This window comes from Lepidochelys olivacea (genome assembly GCF_965140295.1).
Source record: "Lepidochelys olivacea isolate rLepOli2 genome assembly, chromosome: 5".
NCBI classification, from domain to species: domain Eukaryota; kingdom Metazoa; phylum Chordata; order Testudines; family Cheloniidae; genus Lepidochelys; species Lepidochelys olivacea.
Genome location: NC_140415.1, coordinates 99,083,402 through 99,106,511, shown reverse-complemented (window position 1 = coordinate 99,106,511; position 23,110 = coordinate 99,083,402). Strand labels below are relative to the sequence as shown.

At 40.7% G+C, this 23,110-nt stretch overlaps 1 protein-coding gene across 1 annotated transcript; it reads right to left on the bottom strand.

The window, feature by feature from the left end:
* Nucleotides 1-827: 827 nt before the first annotated feature.
* On the bottom strand, nt 828-23,026 carry ABHD17B (abhydrolase domain containing 17B, depalmitoylase). The gene is made up of 4 exons (XM_084628640.1): nt 22,641-23,026; nt 13,847-14,321; nt 2,956-3,135; nt 828-2,250 (listed from the first exon to the last, which is right to left on the bottom strand). Exons 2-4 carry the CDS (start codon nt 14,311-14,313, stop codon nt 2,031-2,033), a joined length of 867 nt encoding a protein of 288 aa, XP_084484766.1. The 5' UTR covers nt 14,314-14,321; nt 22,641-23,026; the 3' UTR covers nt 828-2,030.
* Nucleotides 23,027-23,110: the final 84 nt, after the last annotated feature.

The following is a 23,110-nucleotide window of genomic DNA, read 5'->3' as shown; positions in this document are numbered from 1 at the left end:
TAATGGATGCTGACATCAATTCTGTTAAAAATACAATTGTCCCACGATCACAAAATAGCCCATTGTAAGTTTCACAAAAATGAAGCCCAGGTATAAGCATAAAGAACGTAATACCATGATCACATAATACCACATAAGACAGTATATCATACTTTTCCGACTGCTATAATTAGCAGTTTGTCAGTAATGAGAGGAGCTTTCATAACTGAATGAATATGCTACATAGCTTTTACTATATATAAAGTATATTAGTTGCTTCAGTAATCATCTTTCATGAAAGAATCCACATTAAAAAATAGAAATCAGAATAAAGCTTTTGATAACCATGTGGAATTGCACTCAAGAGTCCAATTCTCCACTGTCTAGAAGTGTAATGAGAGACAGCTGTACAAACTGGGTACTAAACATTATGGACAAAATGCCTTAAACTGATAGCCCAGGGAAAAGTGGGGGTAAGATGGCTTTAATCTATCTTTGTGTCCTTCCAGTTCTGAGCTGCTATGTCCCACAGCATAAAACTCATGCAGAATGAGGAGTACTGCTCAAGTTATGACAGCTTGTCATCAACTGCCTATGGGCAGCAACACTGCCCGTGATCTTTGCTGGCAAACATACCATATCCCTGGTTTTGTGAAGGGGGCCTCTGAAAAACAGCCTGCAGATGATCTTCCTCAGAAATATCAGTCTCCTTTTATAGTTGTTAGCCAGATAGTTGTTTAGTATGTTGAAGTTTTTCAGAAAAAAAAATAAACAGCATATTGTGTAATATTATTTACTGTTAGTTAACACATCTGAACCAAATCATTCACAATATTTGATAATACATTTAATTACACAGTAGTTTTGGACAATCACAAAAACAAGAACAAACTACATAAGGCCTTAAAATTAGAAGCACAGTGTGTATTCTTGGAATATTACTATGTTTACAAATTAGGCTACATCTAATTTTAAGTTTGTCATTATCTTTCATAGTTTTATTCAAGCAAAACTCATTCAAGGGAAAGGCAACTTACAAAATTTATTTCACTATGAGTTAATACAAAAAAAAGTGTCAACATTCTCTTTCTTCACTGTTCAGGACCAGATTAGTAAAATTATCATACAGTAATAAAAAACAATAGGTTGCATACTAATAAACACCCAAAAGTAAACCTGAACTGACGACTGCAAGCTTTCATTTGTTCATTAGAAAGTTAGACAAACTTCCAGAATTCTTTCTATCCATATACTGCATCTCCGCAGAATTGACATTTAAAACGAGCTCTAAATACCTTACCGGTTTCAAACAAACCACTAAAATATTTAGTTACACCTCAGTAGTGAGCATATGAATGAAATTTATTATAACAGTGGTATTTTATGACTCCATTTTACAGAATAACCTCTTTAGCTAAGGAATAGATGAGTAGGCAGATTTAAACCTCATCTTCCAGATAAAAAAAACAAATTAAGCACAAGACATAAGATATAATGCACTGTAGCAAAAAAAGCTTGTTTTGACCTGCTCCCTATAAAACAGGGCCTGGGCCAATTCCAGTGAGTGTCTATGTTTTCATTACATATTTGCTTAAATTTCATGGCTATTGGTATTTTTACAAGTACAGCTGTTTCGAAGTCTGATTTTTAATGTACACCTGTGTAACAGAATAAGTCACAGTACATTTTGAGATGTTTAAAAAATATTTATAAATTTGTTTGATATGCTAAAGCATTTGGCAACACTTTTACAGCATCTGATTTTACATAATTAAAATTTCATACAGTACTCCTTGTGATATTTTGTACATCTAAAAAGAAAACTCACACATAGTATACGAACTACACAAGTTGAACTGCATGATCATGTTATTCCAGTTTATAATACTGGTATTAAAACCTTCATTAATTATGTTCACAAATCATTACCTGTACATTTATGAAGGCAACTGACATGATTTGAAAACAAAACCTTCAGGTTTTATGTTAGTATTTATCAAAGTGTGCAGTTCTGCAGTGAAATGAAAAAGCATGTAAATATATAAAGTACTTTACAAATTCACCAGTTCCTGTGATACAAACTGTTTTAATCGTTCAAGGTACTGTCCATAAAGCTCCACATCATTATGGCCTGCTCCTTCTACCCACAGTGGCTCTACAGGTCTCTGGCAACGCTCAAACAATGCTAAGCCATGCGAAAAGTCAATTACTTCATCTTCAGTCCCATGGATTATTAACACTGGTGATGTTATTTTAGAAATTTTGTCAATGCTGCAAGAAAAAAAGATTCAAACAAACATGAACACAGAGCAGTCAAGTTTACACACTTAACCTTCAAGAATAAGAGACTCTTAGGCTATGTCTACACTTAAACAGGTACAGCAGCATGGCTGCAGCTGTAGTGCTTCAGTGTAGCCACTTGCTATAGCAATGGGAGGAGTTCTCCCATTGCTGTAGTTAATCCACCTTCCTGATAGGCAGTAGCTAGGTTGATAGAAGAATTATTCCATTATCCCTAGTGCTGTCTACATCAAGGGTTAGGTCAGCTTAACTATGTTGCTCAGGGGTGTGGATTTTTCACAACTCAACGACATAGCTGGGTCAACTTAACTTGTTAGTGTAGACCTGTCCTTAGGCTATGGGTTAATCTTTTTTCATGTATTCAAATGTTTCTGGATTCACCATGTCTTGATTCACTCTTTGTACACAAGAACGGCCATACTGGGTCAGACCAAAGGTCCATTTAGCCCAGTATCCTGTCTTCCAACAGTGGCCAATGCCAGGTGCCCCAGAGGAAATGAATAGAACAGGTAATTATCAAGTGATCCATTTCCTGTCACTCATTCCCACCTTCTGGCAAACAAATTATGTAATTAGAGGATATTAGAGTTTATATTACATTACCTTAAAGGACAACTGCAAAGAATTTGCAAGATTACTTTCTTCCCTATTCTGAGAATGTTAGTAGCAACTTACTTTGGGAACGCATCAAAGCAGTAGGTCTTCTTCGTATCAGGAAAGGCTACTCGCATTCCCGAGGTCAAAGGAGAATGAAGAATTACAGCAGCACTCTCATACCGAGCAGCGAGATCCACAGATGGTACTGTTCCTATACTTTGGCCATATATAATCACATTTTCAGGGCGGATTCCGTACCTATAACATTAACAGTGTTAAAAACTGGTATACACTAAAATAAACTGAATTGGTTTTGTTACATGAATTAGGTAGAAAAATAATCATATTTGTGGATCAAAATTTACCAAGTAGGATGAACAAAAGTGACTAGTAAGAGAACCACATATCGTAGTTGTAATATTACTTTCCTGTACTTCAATCTTCCACTTTTGTCTGACTTAGAATTTTGACAGTAAAGCTTTTCTACTACCAGTTTTGTATTTGCCAAACATTGTCGTCTTAAGTCTGGAAAGATACTGAAATATGGGGGGTTTGTTTTTTGTTTAAAGGCTACATGTATGCAATAGCACCATGGATAAAGTCAGAACTCTGGAATCATGTCCACTAGTTAGCCTGCTACAGAAAACAGAAGTGTTTGTTGTATTCCAAGATGACAGAGTATTTTGAATTAAGGCAGCTTTCTACATCAGATTTAACAAAGTTAGGGACATGCCTAATTTGGGACAAACTATCTTGTTTTTTTTTTTTTACAAAACTTAAATATGTTTAACCATAAAGCCCGGTAACCACAAAAAAGGCTCATGCTGCTGTCACAGTCCATTCTCCCCCCCCCCGCCCCTCACTATACTTAAGTTATGGATAGGGCCCTACTAAATTCACGGTCCATTTTGGTCAATTTCATGGTCCTAGGATTTTAAAAATAATAATAAATTTCATGATTTCAGTTATTTAAATCTAAAATTTCATGGTGTGGTAATTGCAGGGGTCCTGACCCAAAAAGGAGTGTGTGTTGTGTGTGTGTGGTTGGAGGAAGGGGATCTCAAGGCTAATATAGATGGGATTGCAGTATTGCTAGCTACCCTTACTTCTGTGCTACTGCTGGCATTGTCTTCAGAGCTGGGCAGTGAGAGAGTGGCAGCTGCTGGATGGCATCCCAGCTGTGAAAGCAGAGCCGCCCCCAGCAGCAGCACAGATGTTAAGAGTGGCATAGTATGGTATTGCCTCCCTTACTTCCGCACTGCTGCTGATGGGGCACTTCCTTCAGGGCTGGGCAGCTGAAGGCAGCAGCACAGGAGTAAGGGTGGCAATACTGTGAAACCCCCCCCTGCAACAACCTTGCAACTCCCTTTTGGGTCAAGACCCCCAATTTGAGAAACACTGGTCTCTCCTGTGAAATCTGGTCTTTTGTTTGCTTTTACCCTCTATACTACACAGATTTCACAGGAGACCAGATTTCATGGGCTGTGACATGTTTTTCATGGCTGTGAATTTGGTAGGGCCCTAGTTATGGATAATGTAATCTTTTATTGGTTTAATCCAGTGATTCTTAAACTTTTATACTGGTGACCCCTTTCACATAGCAAGCCTGTGAGTGTGACCCCCCCCCCATACAAATTAAAAACACTTTTTAATATATTTAACACCATTATAAATGCTGGAGGCAAAGCGGGGTTTGGGGTAGAGGCGGACAGCTCGCAACCCCTCCACATAATAACTTAACAACCCCGAGGGGTCCCAACCCCCGTTTGAGAACCCCTAGTGTAAACTTTAAAGACATCTGATATTGACTTCAAAAATGTAGTAAGTTATCTATTTTTGTTAAATGGCTGTATAGTCCTTTCCCACCCCTTTTTATCAAATATCAAGGTAGGAGTACTTCATTAAACACTATTACACAAGGTTGTGGCAAATGGAATAAACACTGTACAAAAGAGCTGTTAATACTTGATATGCAGCAAACATGGGATGCTAAAGAAGATGGTCAGTTACAACATTACTCAGCCACTCTTAATTTTTAAAAAATTACGTACAAGTAAAATGAGGCATCACCTGAAGCATCACCTTGTTAAACCACAAACCCAACTCTGAAATAAAATCCTCCTATACAGAGGCAATGTCAAATTTCAGCTCATCAAAATTAGTACCATCAAATTTTAAACTCCAGAAAAAAGGCTTATGATTAGGACTTGAAAAAATTTACCAGACACCAACCAGCCAAAGAACATGTGAAAAATTATGCAGGTCCCCTCAGGTCAGATCAAGGAACAAAGCCCTGGAGAGGTGCCCAGGCCCCTCCCTGTTTGAAGAGAGGTTGATGCTACAATTGCAAAGTGGGTAGTGTTTCTGGATCCTGCTCAGTCCTCTCCATCTTTCATATTGGCTTTCCAGTCTCACACACAGACCATTATCAACCTCTGTCACTCCTGCTGGAAAAGAGAAAGCATTCTCTCTGCTACCCAAGAGCTTCTTCACTCAGTTTAGAATACAACCCATTTTATGGAACAATATGTTCAACTCTGATCACCATCTCTCAAAAATATGTAGCAAAAATAGAAAGAGTTTGGAACCAGGTGATGAAACAGTGGAATGGAAAACATTTCAAATGGAGAGAGATGGCAAATACTGGAACTGTTCAGAGAACAAATAATGGAGAGACATGATATAAATAATGAATGGTACTGAGAAAGTGGACTGGGTACTTCTATTTAGCTGTTCTCATAATGCAACAATAAGGAGGCATTCAATTAAACTGACAGGCAACAAATTCAAAACGGATGACAGGAAGCATTTTTTGCAAACCACGCTATTAGTCTGTTAATTCATCCTCATCAGATACCACTGAGGCCAAGAGCTTAGCAAGATTAAAAAAAGACTAAGATTATATGAACAGTAAGAACATCCAGCTATGTTAAGATCACATTTTAGAAAACCCTTAACATTTCGAAGGCATATAAAACCTTCATGCTTTATTCAAGGAATAAGCTAACCATTAACTGACTTCCTATATGGGCTTGTTACTACATAAATTGTCCCATTTGAGGTTTCTTGCATCTCTCTCTTTGAGGCATTAGGTAACTGGCCAGAGACCAGATACTGAAACAGATTAACTACTGATCTAGATAAGGGAGAGCTTGGATGCTTGTTCAGGGGTTCCATCCTTCATACTGTCTCTGTCCAATATATATATTAAGCCCCCTCTCACTGAACCCTATTTAGCTGCTGTAAGGCAGAAGATCCTCCCTTTCTGTTCCTTCCATGCACCCCAGAGCCTCCTAGCCACTGTGGTAAAAGTCACAGCTACTCTATTCTGTGGCTGCTGTGAGCTGGTATCTCCATTTTAAGTTCTCTTCCCCAGTAAATTGCTTTAGTGCCTGCCTCTGCTGCAGCTCAGTTTTCCCCAGGCAGAGTGAAACTGACCTAATTTTTGAGAGTTTCACTTCTGCGTAACAAAACTGGCAAGATTAGTTAGTTTTCACTCTGCTGCAGCTTTGCAAAGCTGTCAGCAGCAGCAGGGGCCCTGGAGCTTAGGAAGAGAGCACAACATTTATTTATGCTAGTTGCTACTAGCATACTCAATTGAGTGACAACCAGCTACTCTTGTTATATAGGGATAAATGATTCCTACAGCCACCTTCTAGGAGCAAGAAGATTCCCATTTGTCTGTGATGACAAAAATCGCAGTGAGATGTGCTCTGCTCATTCACAGATTTTTTAAGGCCAGAAGTGACCATTATGATCATCTAATCTGTCAAACTGCATAATACACTATACAATTTCATGGAGTAGTTCCTTTATCAAGCCATTATTTCTGGTCAATCTGGAGTTTTTTTTATAAGAAGACATCTATCTTGATTCAAAGTCTTGAAGTGATTAACAGTCTACTTTTGGTAACTATAACACCCATTTTACAAATGGGGAACAAGGGAAAGAGATTCAATGACCTGTCCAAGGCTACACAGGCAGACTGTAACAGAGCCAGAACCCAGATTTCTGCTGCCCTAACCAAAAGGCATCCAGTGCAACAACCTTGCTCTACATCACTCACTCCCATAAGAGCATGGCCACTGAAAAGCAATTCATAAACTGGTGCTTGGAAGCCTTAAAGGGGAAAGAACCAAATGAGCACCAATTGCCACGATAAGTACTCCTCCCATCCTTTGCCAGAGCTACACAGCTCTTTACAGTCTGACTGCTAGGAAGTTCATTGAAGCAGCATCAGGGCTTGGCAGAGAGAGAACAGGTCAGACTGAAGAAAGGGGTTAACTGAATCAGAATTAAGAACCGACAGGTACAGTGGGAAGGAGTAGAGAAAAGTAATGGAGAAAAAGGAAACTAGAAAATGGATTTGAAAATGTGAGTTGCCCTATTTAGTTTTCCTTTTGGAAAAGTGGATATGCAAATGTGCATAGGAAAAATCTAAATAAAGGACGAACACAAAATAAACCCAAACAGCATAAATGGAAAACAAACAGAAGCTTTAAAGTAGTGAAATATTTTAGAATATCACAGAAGAAAATAGAAAAACTGAGAAAAAATAGCCATAAGGTTTTTTCTTTCTTTTTTTTTAAAAAGGTTTTAATAAAACAGTATTTCACCATTTAATGCAATTTGTGTAAAAAATGACCCTGTTTTTCACATGTTGAAATAGTGGTATCACACACGTTTAGACATTCCCCCCCCCACGTTGTGCAACATTGATACATTGAGAAAGATGTCTGTCAGTATGTTTTAAAGTAGTCCTGTCTGCCTTAGAAAAATAAAACTCAGAGCTCCTCTTGAAGATACGAGAAGCCACTCCCTTTAGGAACTCTGCTTTAATTTTCGTAACTAATACAGTAGCATGGTGTACATTTGCACTGGTATTTGTAAAAAGTTTTTAATTTTACCAATTCAATACATACGAAACTTAGGCTAAGTATACATGACAAACTGTTGCCAGCATAGCTACGTTGGTCAGAAGTCTCTAGCCTCTAGTATGAATGCAGTAATACTGGCAAAACTGCTCTTTTAGTTGTATAGCTTATTTTGTGGGGAAGGTGACCAGGCGGCTGTGTTTGCTGGTATCAAACTGTGTCCACACAAGGAGCACTTTGCCGTTATAGTATACCAGCAAAGCGCTTCTAAAGGTAGACCTGGCCTTACTATCAGGTACTTGTGAACATATACCTAGCCAGATACTTTGGGGAGCTTATCCGGGAAGACAGGTATTTAAAGTAGAATATGAAGATACAGAGACAAATCTTCATTCAAGATTAACTTAGCACAGGAAAGAAAGGACACTCGGGTAGTTGGTTTTGGCTCTCTGATTCTGCCTCAGTTGTCCCTGGTCCCAGTGTCAACTAGACCAGCACAGGGACAACTTGAACATATGCCAACTGGCAACTTTCCTAAAAAGGACTGTCTACCAGCTGAGAAGAGCTGAAGCACTGGCCATGCCCCTGCATACATTTGGCCTATGGGGGAAGTAGAGGCAGAGAAGCCTGATGAGAACACTCGTACCAGGGGAGTTCTCAGCTGAACAGATACAACTAGATTCACCCCTTTGTATCTCTGAACCTATGAAGAGGGATAAGAAAGGGAAGGGAAGAATCTGGCCCATATTATACAAAATATGGCTAAACAATTGTATGACGACTGGCTGGTATATGCAGTGATGGAATATATAGTTAACTTCCATTTTCAGAAAGTCTCCAAATCCATCCTGTATTTAAAAAAAACTACTAGGAAACCTTCTAAATACTTCCAACACTGAGTGGCTTAACAATTTCCCAATAATCCAAGACAGAAAACATTGCATTTAAACATAGAAGCTAGTAGTCAAAATATAAAACAAAGCTAGCAAAATGGGTACAGTGCAACCAGGTATCAATTTTAAAAGGACTACAGATTGTAAAAATGAAACAGATTTCATTTGACTCCTCAAAACTTCAGAAATTAGGATGTAAATCCACTGTTCACAGCTGGGCATGTCAAAAAGGGAGTATAGAAAGTATTGCCCTACTACAGCAAAATATTGGCTAGAAGCTAGCCTATGTTTTTGATTATTCTGAACTGCGATCTCACCCATTATTTAGGGAAATAGTAGCTATGATTATAGTCACATGTATAATTCTTAAACACTGGGAAAAAGAATAAGACACCTGGACATAAGGAATGGCTGAAGGACAAATCCATTTATCAGCTATAAGACAAAATGGGGAAATACATCCTGGAATCACTTCCCAAACATCCACCATGCAGAAAATACACAATTATGTATTTTGGAGCACCAGTACAATTTATCCACACTAAAGACCCCCCCTGTTATTTCTGTGTATATACTTGAACATCTGAGCACCTACCCATCATTTTCTCATTTCCTTATTCCGCAATATATAATTGTTTAGATGTAAGATAAGGCAATGTTCATTGCATCATTTGCCTGACTGAAATATGCTATACCAGTGGTTCTCAAACTTTCACACTGGTGACCCCTTTCACACAGCAAGCCTCCGAGTGTGACCCCCTCTTATAAATTAAAAAAAGACTTCTTTATATATTTAACACCATTATAAATGCTGAAGGCAAAGCAGGGTTTGGTTGGAGGCTGACAGCTTATGGACCCCCCTGTAATAACCTCGCAACCCCTGAGGGGTCCTGAACCCCAGGTTGAGAACTGAATGCTACACAAACTCTCAATAAAGAGCATATGGAATCCTCAAACAAATAACATGGGCTGTGTTTAATTTATTGCATTCAGAAATTTCTTAAATTATTTATTTTTGAAAAATGCAGGTCCTTCTATAAAAATTTAAGTGAAAGCTCAAATTATTATACAGAATTAAATACATTTTTGGAGGGTAAATTCCTCAATTTTCCCTTGCTTTCCCAATTTTTTTTTTAAACAATTCTTTCCTCCAGCCAAGGGATTTGGCCACAACTATAAACTGGGAAAAGTAGTTCAAGAATAGTACAAAGTAATTTTTCTCTACAATGACTGAACATACTGTCTACATAGCGTTCTCAGCTGCTACTGGCCTCAAAGTTTACAAACTGAAATAGAGAAGCTACTTATCAGTAAGGTTAGCTCAAGAGCATTGCTGCACATTCCCACATGTGGATAACTGGGACATACAAACGTGGAATATAGAGAGTAGCGTCAGTCGGGGCCACATTTCCTTTCTATGTTCTTTTCTTGCTGTCCTTCAATGGCAATACTTAACACTAGACTCCAAAGATTTGAAGAGAGGGTGGGTACTAGGCATAAACACTAAGAACTACAGGTTTCAGAGTAGCAGCCATGTTTGTCTGTATTCGCAAACAGAAAAGGAGTACTTGTGGCACCTTAGAGACTAACCAATTTATTTGAGCATAAGCTTTCATGAGCTACAGCTCAATGCATCCGATGAAGTGAGCTGTAGCTCACGAAAGCTTATGCGCAAATAAATTGGTTAGTCTAAGGTGCCACAAGTACTCCTTTTCTATTTAAGAGAACTACAGTTACTGTAAGTAATTTGCTTTTTCAAGGTGGCCTCTGCTTACTCTGTTCCCACTTGTGGATGTTTAGTAAACAGTACAATCTCCACTGGGGTTGGTGGAGAAGTTCTAGTTTAACAGAGTACAGAAATATCCTCCCAAATAGTGCATCAGTTTTGAGTGTCAGGTTGAGCGTATTAGTAAGAAATGACTAATACTGTTCTCCCAAACTGGGCCTCAGATTTAGAGACCAAGTTGAGGGAAACATTGCCACTTAAAGAGCATATAGAGTTTCAATTAGCAGCTCTGAAAAATACTAAGATAATGACAGAGCAAGAACACACTATAAGAACTGCCATGTGTCTAGTTCTGCATAAACAGATATCTCTAGGAGGCTGAATATCTGCAAGATCACAAGAGTAATACACAGTGTCAAACATTTGGACAACCTTTGGGCTGTGATTGGCAAAGCCCTGGTCTTCCCTCATCTGCCTGAGAGGCATAGGGAACTAGAACATAAATTGTCTATTTAGGATCAAACTTTGGGCCCTCCAAACATCTAAAATACAGAGTTTGAGCTCCTTTAAATATCAATGAGGTGGGGGGACAGGGGGAGGGGAAAGAGATCTAAACAGGGTAACTGCCCCATTAAGATGGAAATCAGGGGTCAATTTAGACAAGAATTATGAATAAAGACACAATTACCTTATTCTTATGGAACACAACATTGGGAGAAATAGAATCATATCACAAAACTTTGGGCTGGTGTGATGGCTATGAAGATTACTGTCCTCAAAAGATAGATGGTACAGAGAACAGTTTGACTTAAGTTTGAACAGAGGCTGCGCTAGCTTTGTGAGAATAGGATTCAAGCCTATGGTGCAGGTGGTACAACAATACTTTCATCAACATGGTTACTGTAGTGAGTGACTACTGTCAACCCTTGCATGAGTGTGAAAAGCTGAGATAGCGGTGAAGTGCATCCTGATAGCTGTAGCTTTCTGATTCTTTTGGGGATGGCCTAGGAACAACATGGAAGAAGGCTTTGATTTTGAAGAGCAGGGACAGGTTCATTTGCACCTATTCAGAGGAGATCTAGGATAGCTGCCTGCATTCCCTGATTCCTCCTGGGGCAGAAATTTAGGTTGTACCATTTTTTTTAAATGAGTTGAAAGACCATACTTGCAATACTGTCCATCCACGTTAGCATTTTTGCGAAGGCATGCAAGGGCACTTAGGGAGTCAGATGACTATTTTCTTTGGTTATTTACTTATTCCTGTGGGCCTGGTGCCCTAGATAGTTTTAATGCCTGAACAAAGGTGCTTAGGTGAAGCCTGCCTGGACTTCACTATATAGGCCTTTCACATGCAACAAAGAGGCCAGGTTTTCTGGTAAAAATGTTTTCCTGTTAGATGCTACAAGTCCTTGACCACCATTTATCTTCATTAGTGACACTAGGATAAATTTTGACTAGTGCACACCAAGGCATCTGACATTATAGAATGGAGACCTCGGGGGGGAGAGGGGGAAGAGGGAGAGAAGAGAAGCAGTATAAATGTGGTACATCTTGACCTTAGTAAGGCTTTTGATACTGTCTCTTATGACCTTCCCAGAGAGTAGTTATCAGTGGGTCACAGTCATGCTGGAAGAGCATAATGAGTGGGGTCCCGCAGGGATCGGTTCTGGGTCTGGTTCGGTTCAATATTTTCATCAATGATTTAGATAATGGCACAGAGAATACACTTATAAAAAGTTTGCAGATGGGAGGGGTTGCAAGTGCTTTGGAGGATAGGATTAAAATTCAAAATAATCTGGACAAACTGGAGAAATGGTCTGAACTAAATAGGATGAAATTCAGTAAGGACAATGCAAAGTACTCCACTTAGGAAGGAACGATTGCACAGATATGAAATGGGAAGACTGCCTAGGAAGGAGTACTGCGGAAAGGGATCTGGGGGTCATTATGAGAGCCAGTGTAACGCTGCTGAGGGGGAAAAAAAACAAAACAAAAACGCAAACATCATTCTGGGATGTATTAGCAGGAGTATTGTAAGCAAGACACAAGAAGTAATTCTTCCGCTCTACTCCGTGCTGATTAGGCCTCAACTGGAGTATTGTGTCCAGTTCTGGGGGCCACATTTCAGGAAAGATGTGGACAAACTGAAGAAAGTCCAGAGAAGAACAACAAAAACGATTAAAGGTCTTGAAAACATGACCTATGAGGGAAGATTGGAAAAATTGGGTTTGTTTAGTCTGGCAAAGAGAGGGGACATAACAGTTTTCAAGTACATAAAAGGTTGTTACAAGGAGAAGGGAAAAAAAATGTTCTTCTTAAGCTCTGAGGATAGGAAAAGAAGCAACGGGCTTAAATTGCAAAAAGGGTGGTTTATGTTGGACATTAGGAAAAACTTCCTGTCAGAGTGGTTAAGCACTGGAATAAAGTGCCTGGGGAGGTTGTGGAATCTCCATCATTGCAAATTTTTAAGAGTAGGTTGGACAAACACCTGTCAGGCATGGTCTATAGAATACTTAGTCCTGCCTTGAGAGCAGGAGACTAAACTAGATGACCTCTCAAGGTCCCTTCCAGTTCTATGATTCTATGACAGTGATATCACATCATCAGACGATCTCCTCATACAGCAGGCTATATTGGATTTAGGACTAGCTTTGCTCTGGAAGAGCACTGCAAAATGCACCAAACCCAGGAGAAAAATCTGACCAGTGTCTAAACCAATCACATACTATTTCTCAAGCACAATGCACTTTCTACAGTTTAGATGCACAACTAGCAATTTATACTATTTTGTTCTTCTGTCTATGCAAGACAGTCCATATGTTTGTTTTTTAAAATACTCTAATGTATACAAGATATGATTTACAAGGTTTTAGAAAAGGTTTTGCATGCCCCAAGGTTTTGCATGGCCCTCCCCCACAACATCAAGGTACCTCACAAGCCCCTTAAACTACTTGTTCCTTGTTGCTGAAGTTCCAGGTCTGATGTGGGAAATGGGAAAGGAGTCTGCTGCAGGTTACCAGCACACCAACAAAGAACATTACAAGGAAAACAGAAGACAACTTTCTCAGATCAAATGTGATATCACTCCAGGAGCAGTGGGTTTGGTTGACATTTGCCAACATTGGTATCTGTTAATCCTCCAACGGAAGTGGGATACACATAGGTTAGTTAAGTGGACTGGTCCAAAAGTATCTGCCTTTGGGCACTAGAATTTCAAGCCATCTATAATCATTTATACCCCAATCCTGCAAGCTGATCCAATCTACAGAACTGGAACCTAAAATAGATTTAACATATAGCAGTAATTTTTGTAAGCAATTCACTTGAAATGTGGCAAAGTCTGACCACCCAGATCTAATATGAATTTGATAATGCTAGAATACAGTATTTTAAGATGGGAATAGACTCCATGCTAGCATAGATTAAGTAAACTTTTGTAAAGCACAGCAAAAAACAATTTGCAATTAACTCCTTACCTTGTCCTAAGAGCCACCCAAGCAGCATCAACATCAGCATACAGGTTCTTCTCTGTTGGTTTCCCAGAACTTGCGCCATATCCAGAATAATCATATGAGAATATGTTGCAGTTAATCCGTGAACCCAGTCCTATGTAAAAACTGCTCATCTGACCTAGGTCAACTGCATTTCCATGTGAGAAGAGCAAAGTATATTTGGCATTAGGTGAGCAACGCACAAACATACAGGCAATCCTGTTACCTTTGCTGGTTCTAGTCATGAAACACTCAATGGCATCTTTTTCTCTAGAGGAGTATTGCCAGTCTGCTCGTTCTGAAAGATGCAGAGTCCAGCGACTACCACTTTCATCACACATCAGTGTGTAAGTAGGATCTGGAGGTAAAAACGCCAGTTTGGAAGCAATTTTTCCTGGGCATGGTGGACAACAGAACAGGCAACACAGTTCACTAAAGGAAAGATTATTCATCTTCTATTCTGAAATAGGAAAAGAGAAAAATTTCTAATTACAATTCCATAGAAGAACATGGAGTAAAATTAAACATGTCATTGTAATTACAGACTACAGGAGCATGTTGGAAGAATGTTTTACAACAAAGGTTACTCTTTATAATCTTAAATTTAAAACAGACTATCAACTTGTAACAAGAAAATTTGTGTACAACAATTTTTAACGTCTTAAAATATAACTTTAGATTATTAGAGGTGAAATTTGAAAACCAATAGAGGAAAATTAATGTCATTAATCATGAGAATTTATTTTTATTAAAAGAATAATTATATTCCTTAAGACAAGTACAAAAATTTTGACGTTAGAAATCAACTATTCACATGATGTATTCTGGCCCAGAAAGCATGGTACTGATCCTTCCAAAAACTTCAAGTTAGAATGACAATCACTGAAAAGCCAACAACATTAAACAGAACACGGTTTCCAATGCGCTAAAGGAATAAGGATCTCGTTAGCCAAGAATCACTACTGTGTCATCAACCATTTCAAACTTATCGTGAGTAACGTGATTCTGGCCCCTACTGCAGGGAATCTCATGACATGAAAATCTTCAGCCTTCAGACTATTTTAAGGATGCAAAACCAGAGACAGGCTCCCCATACAGAGAGTACTGTAGCTTAGCAGAATTTACAACTAAACTGCAAGCCCAGAGTCCAATCCCAGTTCTTCTGCCAACTGCCAGTTGTGACAGGTTTGGTCACAGGGACCCCCTTGGGACTGTCACCTGATGTGCTGAAACTACCCCGAGCCCATCTTCCTTGCCAGCTTGGGACTCCAGAACGCTGTCTTGTTGAGCCAGACACGCAAGCCGGCTGCAACGCAGACCCAGGGTCTGAACCACGCCCCCAAAGCTACAGACTTTCACCAAAAACTGCTCAGCAAGTCACCTATCTTCAGCACACAGACACCCAGTTCCAAATGGGATCCAAACCCCAAATAAGTCTGTTTTACACTGTATAAAGCTTATTGTCCACCCTCTATAACACTAATAGAGAGACATGCACAGCTGTTTGCTCCCCCAGGTAACAGTCCCTTACTCTGGGTTAATAAAAAAAAAGTGATTTTATTAAGTATAAAATGTAGGATTTAAGTAATAACAGACAGAACAAAGTAAGTTACCAAGCAAAATAAAACACAAACACACATGCCTAATACATTAAGAAACTGAATACAGGTAAATCTCTTCCTCAGATGTTCCATAAGCTTCTTTCACAGACTAGACTCCTTCCTACTCTGAGCCCAATCCTTTCCCCTGGTATGGTCTTTGTCAGCTCCATCTTAGGTGGTAACTAGGGGATTCCTCATGTCTGGCCACCCCTCTGTTCTGTTCCACCCCCTTTTATATCTTTGGCACAAGGCAGGAATCCTTTGTCTGAGTTCCCACCCTTCCTTCTAAATGGAAAAGTCCCAGGTTTAAGATGGATTCCAGTATCATGTGACATGTTCACATGTCCGGTGAGACTTCATTACCCACTGGCTGACACACAGGTATACAAGACGGCTTACAAGTAAACAGTCATTTACCACCAATTGTTCTAGTTAATGGGAGCCATCAAGATTCCAAGCCACCATTAATGGCCCACACGTTGCATAGTTAGAATAGAACTTCAGAGTAACACTTCATATTTCTTGCTTCAGATACAAGAATGATACATTCATACAAATAGGATGAACACACTCAGTAGATTATAAATTTTGTAATGATACCTTACAAAAGACCTTTTGCATAAAGCATATTCCAGTTACATTAAATTTACACTCATAAGCATATTTCCATAAACATATGGAGTGCAATGTCACTTTACAAACTTTATTAGCAGCAAAGGCTTTGTATCTTGTGGGGCGATAACGGTCAGTCACCAATTTTACAAATAAAATGACAGTTTGCATGTGTCACTTCAGGCAGAGCTAGGAACAGAACCCACCTACTCTGCCACAAAGACTTTCAACAGGAACATGACAAATCAGATGCTTGTGTAACCCCCCACTAACTCGAGCAACATATAGTGAGTTCGCAAAAAGAAAAGGAGTACTTGTGGCACCTTAGCGACTAACCAATTTATTTGAGCATAAGCTTTCATGAGCTACAGCTCACTTCATAGTGGGTTATGACTCTGATGGTACTTCCATGCTAAGAGATTTGGTTCTTTAGCTCAAGCAATAGACACCTTTAGAAACAAGCCAAACTCAGAGGTCCTGGGTTCAAAGCCCTCAAATGACCCAAATAAGAGCATTGTTACAGTTTTCTATGCTATTTGTAACTAGACACCATCTAATGACGGACCCTGGAGTAGAAAACAAGAATCCTGATGCTAACCGTTCCCATTGCTATCTCACAAATACTTGTGTAACCCAATGGCTGTGTCCAAATTTACTTCTAAATATAATGCTTTGCAGTATAAAATTATTTCAACAGTTACTCCAGGATACTTACACTATCCATTATACATGTAAATATTTTTCACTCCCACATGGGTTGTCAGTGGGATATCACATCCCTCACCTTGCTTTTGTAAGGCTTTACATGCCACCATCGTAAGTGTGGTTGAATCCAGTATAATAACCAGGTAACCACATCTTGGACATGAGTATTCCCCATTCCAGGTCAAATATTTAGCGATGTATGTTACCACAATGTGTTGAAAGAGGTACCCTTCTCTTCAGGTGATCGATACAGATGCCTTCAGAGCTGGTTGGGAGCATCACTATCACTGTCCAATAGTTTTTGCAGTATGTACTCCTGGGGGAATTCGGCTCCAAAATACTAAAAATTCTACACACAATATTTAAAATTCTGCATATTTTATTTGTCACAACACAATATAATCATGCCAGTTTCAATTATGTTGGTATTTTTTATTTCAAAATACCTGTCAGAAAGTATGTCTGTATCAATACAGGCAACAAAAAAGATTCGAGAATTGTTTTATGACAAACAGATTCCTTACTAGGCATATTAATACAGAACTTTGAGTAATAATTCATTTAAACTACAATACAGAAACACATTTCCCACACCCCTCACAAGCAGTGCAAACACTTGGGGGAGTCAGGGGTAACATAGGAGCAGAGGGAGAGGGAAGTAATTGCTGGAAAGGATCCTGGGAGGGAATCTGGAAGGTTGTTGGGTGTGGAAAGTATGGAACAGGTGTTTTGGGGGGATGGGAGAGAGGGATTGTTAGCGAGTTGGGGAGCCTCCCTCAGGCTCTCCCATTCAGTCAGGCACATCTACTGCTGTACCCATGTGTTCCTGCATTCCCTTTCCTGATTCAGTCAGGCGTAGCTGCACATGTCCCCATGTGACCCTGCACCCCAACTCAGCAACCCCCTGCCCACATCCCTGAACCCCCACTCTTCCTCATCCCCATGCGGCCCTGCACCCTTCTCCCCATCTCCATGTGGTTCTGCACCCCTACTCCCATTCAGCCCCTGGCTCAATGTTACCCCACTAGCTCCTCTGCCTCTCCCCCTCCCACTAGCCCTTCTGAATCCCAGTTTGTGTGACCCCAGCAGTCCTGTGTGACACCTCCCCCCCACACACACATCCGTCCATCCCTCCCATATCCCATGCCTCCTCATCTGTCCCTGCGGGCAGGGTGCTGTGAGGAAGACAGCCTCTGCCCCCTCCCTCTCTGCAGCTGGCTGCTCCAGCTCATGAGCCAGCTACCCTCTCTTCTGGAACCTCAGTAGTGCCTGGTGGACAAAAGGTGTAATTGCAATGTGACTCCTCTCAGCTTCCCTTCATCTCCCAGTCAGAATCAATTACTCTGCCATGGGATGTAAAAAAAGGGGACATTGATTCTGTGCTTGCGCAGTGGTGTAGAATTCCCCCAGGAGTAAGTATGGATACCTAGCACAGGAGAAACATTGTACTTGTCACTGGCAAGTTAAGATATAGAGCTCAAGGAAGTTCAACAAGGTACAAGTATGTTTGCAGTGTCAGCATTTCCAAGATACGTGCTCAAAGTTCAGAACAATAAGAAACTAAATATATTTAAAAATATGAGAAAAATCTAAGGTTTAGGTTTATCTTACTACAAAGTAGAAATTTCTGAGGTATAGTTTAAAACTTCACTGAATAAGCTTGCACTATTGCACCAGTATAGGCTCAGAATCATAGAACTAACTTGCCCACCCCCCTCTTTACTGGACCGTTTTTAAAGCATAAATAGCCTGCTTGTTAAAACTAATCTCTTCTAAGCTTCAGATGAATTATAAACTGTTATACCAAAGCAGAACATTCAAATTGCCTTGCCAGCTAAAATCTAATCCAATCTTCAGCAATTAACCTTTTCAGTAGAGCTGGAGAAAGGGGAAAAAGAGATAGATCAGTCTAATGAGTGACAACATCCCAAGTGTTTATCTTGGGCTCTTAGAACACTTCAAGTGTAATTGCTTTACATAGTCAATTTCTTTCCTCCCAGACCCATAAAAAGTAGCACACCCACTATCTCCTTCCCTAAAAGCTTAACTAAGGGTATGTCTACACTGCAAAGTTGTCTGGTCTTTCGTGGGTACTTAAAGCTCCACCCCCCCGAAAGACAGAAGGTTTGCCAACACAAGTGGCAGTGTGAACGTGTCAGCAAGAATGCTCTCCTGCCAACAAAGCTAACGCTGCTCGCGAGGCTGGAAATATTTTGTCGGCAAAAGTGCCAACAAAGAGCGTTTACACACGCTGACTGTTAGCAACAAGGCTGAGTCGACACAGCCTTGTTGCTAAAAGCTGTGTGGTGAGGCAAGCCCAAAGTCGACATCTCCCAAATACTGTAAACACCCGTGTTGTGCATAACCTTATTCATGTGAGTAGTCCCACTGGCTACTACAGAAGGACTACTGATATGAATAAAGTTAAGCATCTGAATATCTGTTTGCAATGTTCTTGGTGGGGGAGCTAAGACAATACTAAAAATATGCAATAGTTACACTGTGCAACATATATAAACTGTTTTCATTCCCCTCCCCCATTCTTATTTTAGCAGCATAGATTTAGACTATTCCACAAAACTTCCTTCACCGTTTCCTAAAATTTTGAAAGCAGACAAATGAGGACTAAAAACTACAACAGAATTTACACAACAATCCAATAGTTAAAATCCCTTTCCAGTTACATAATGAATTACTGTGGAACAAATATATATGAACAAACATCCTTTAACTAATTTGACTGGAAAGGGGATAAGATATTTGAAAATGTAATGAGAAATAACTATAGGAAATTAGTGCCCAATTAAAAAGATAGAGGACATTATACCAACAGAGCTATAAAGAATGAACGAACACAATGGATGCAGAGAAGAACATGGAGGAAGCCTGAAAACTAAAGTTAAAAATAAATACACACACACACACAATGTAGTTATTCTGTTATTTTCCAGTACTTCTTGAAGATATGTACTACCCTATACTAAAAACTGATCACTATAAAGGATTAGACTAATTTTTTTTGCCTTTAAATGAAAATATTCCTGGAAAACTATTTAGAATCATCATACCTAAAGAAGCACTCGAGGAAGACAAGGCCATTGTGAAGCTAAATGAATTATTTGTATCAATCTTCATTGCAGAGGATGTGGGGAGAGTCTCACCCTTGGGCCATTCTCATTAGGTGAAGAATCTGAGGAACTGTTCCAGATTGAAGTGTCAGTAGAGGTTTTGGAACAAATGATAAAATTAACCACTAAGAAGTCACTAGATGGTAGTCACCCAAGTGTTCTGAAGGAAGTCATATATGAAATGGCAGAACTATTAACTCTGGTATAAAACCTATCACTAAAATCAGCCTCTCGTACCAGATGACTGGAGGATAGCGACTATAACTCTGATTTTTAAAAAAGGCTCCAGAAGCAAGTCAGGCAATTACACATCACTGAGCATAATTTCAGTACCAGGCAAATTGGTTGAAAGTGTAGTAAAGAACAGAATGATCAGACATAGCTATGAACATGGTATGTTGGGGAAGAGTCAACATAACTTTTGCAAACAGAAACCATGCCTCACCAATTAGAGGTATTTGAGGGAGTCAAAACCAGATGAACAACGAACCTTGGTATTAGGAAAGGGATAGATAAGACCGAATAGATCATAATATCACTATACAAATCCATGGTACGCCCATACCTTGAATACTGCATATGGCTCTGGTCGCCCCATCTCGAAAAAGATATATTAGAACTGGAAAAGGTACAAGAAGGGCAACACGAGAGACTAGGATATGAAATAGCTTCCATATGAGGAGAGATTTAAAATACTTCAATTTAGAGAAAAAAAATTACTAAGGTGGGGATATGTTAGAGGTCTATAAAATCATAAATAGCATGGAGAAAGTGTATAAGGAAGTGTTATGTATGCCTTCACATAACACAAGAACTGCTGTCACCCAATGAAATTAATAGGCAGAAGTTTTAAAACACACACAAATAAGTACCTCTTCACACAACACACAGTCAACCTGTAGAATTCGTTGCTAGGGAAGGCTGTAAAGACTAAAACTTTAACTGGGCTTGAAACCAAAACAGATAAATTCATGAGGGACAGGTCCACCAACAGTTATGAGCCAAGATGGTCAGAGACAACCACACACTCTGGGTGTCCCTAAAACTGTGACTGTCAGAAACTAGGATTGATCACTCGATAACTACCCTGTTCATTTCTCTCTGAAGCATGGCATTGGCCCCTGTCAGAATATAGTGGGGAGATGGACCTTTGATTTGACCCAGTATGGCCATTATGTTCTTGTGGCTGTATGGTTTTACTATACTCAGTATTATTAAAAAGTATGAGAAAAAGCCTATCTTGCATTGACTGTCCAATAAAGAATTCCCTAACTGGTAGCAGCCACTCTTGCTGGATATTTCATATGTTTTAAACAGCTCTAGGGGTCTATTTTGAGGGGGGGAGGGGGAGAGAGTCAGAACAAACAATAGATAGCAACAACAAACAGAAAAACAATCCCCAGAAGATCCCAGATATACACAAATGTGGGATTAAGTCAGATTACATAATGTTTGTGTTCTGTATGCAAGACACTACTCTATAGTATTCTTCTACTTAAAACAATCTGCACATTGACAGCCACTGAAACACTGCATTGTTGGCAATTCAGTGCCTCAAACTGATACCTCATCACACCATTTAAGACACAAATACTAAAGAAAAATATAACTATTTAAAACAGATTTGTGTTTTTGCATTTATATTTTGGTTTTAGTATAGTTAATTGTTTAAATATCATTCTGAAAGTAACTGAAATCTATTTGCAAGATGGGTTATTTTACCACCATTCTGTTCATACTTTTTCTTCCACAGAAAATTAACAAATCTAAAAAACGGTCAAATCAGGACAACCGAAGAGTGATCTTCACATTTTCCAAACAAATATCCATTTTTTAGTTACTCCATAAAAACAAGAAACTTAGTTTTATTTATATATATAAAAACTATCTGAACCTACTAAAAGAAAAATCAGATATGCATTTTAGGGTCATTCTCCCAATTCATGGACTTTAAAAATAAAGTATTTGATTTCTCTCCATCCATAGTAGCACGTTTCATAGCTCAATTTACTTAGAAATGAGGTACTAAAACACTACAGCACTCCCACCCACCCCCCCAACACACACAGTTTAGAAATACCTCGCCTCATGTTAGCTACATTTCATTCCCCCACCCACCCAGCAGATGAGATAAGCAGCAGCTGTGTTTCAAATATTGATTTAGAATCTTTCCGCATAACCGTAGGACCTGCTGCTCGCACCAGAGGGTGGAGGCAGTCGGCTCCCCAGTTCCGGCGGCCAAGGAGAAGAAAGAGGGAGGCTGTGCCCCTTTAGATTGGCCCCATCCGCCCACGGGGCCGCAGAGAGGCGACCACAGCCCGTGGCCGGGAGTGTGGGAGAGCACCTAGGGATCGCACATAGCTGCGAAGCCTCCCTCCCGTTCGCCCTGGCGCCGGTGCCTCTGCAGCAACCTGCAGGGCCCCATTCCCCGGGCCCCCGAGACCTCCACACCTCCCCCCGGCCGCAGCGAGACGAAGCCAACTCGCTTCACGCTACCGCCCGGCACGGGTCGCTAGAGACGCGCCACCAGCCCCCCCCTCCGCTGTGCCCCGGCGGTGACCCCGCTGCCCCCCCCTCACAGACCGACCAGAGACCAAACTCCCCTCGGGACACGGGCCACCCGGAGCTCCCGCCGCCGCCGAGACGCGGCGCTCCGCCCGGGACCCGCTCGGAACTGGAACCTGGGCCCCGCGCTGCAGGAGCGATCAGTGAGTCCGGGGTCGGAGCACGCACCTGTCTCCGTCTCACGCTGGTTCTGTAGCGTGGCCGCGTCCGGTTCCTTCTGGGGGCTGCGGCCCCGTCAGGCGCCCCCTAACCGCCGCCGTTCGAACGCCGGGGACGTGCTGAGTAACGGCTCCGCTTGGCTCGGTCGGCGCGGCGGCCTGCAGCAGCGCGCGGAGCCCGAGTCGCTCGCACCCCCGGCGGGACACTACGAGGACGAGGGCCGGACTTCTCAGCGGCCCTCACCAGACTCCGTCCCCGCCTCCCTGACTGGACTGAATTAATTTGGGCTTGGGCAGAGCAGGGCAGAGGGCGGTTCAGCGGCCAAGGGGCGGTAGGGTGAGGACAGGCCCTCATTGACCGGCAACCGGCCACAACGCACCAATGAGCTTGCAGCCCGGCTAGGGCCAATGAGGAAGCACAAGAAATCCACAGGGGAGCAAATCCCAGCATACAGAGCAACCGATTGACAACGAGTCCCA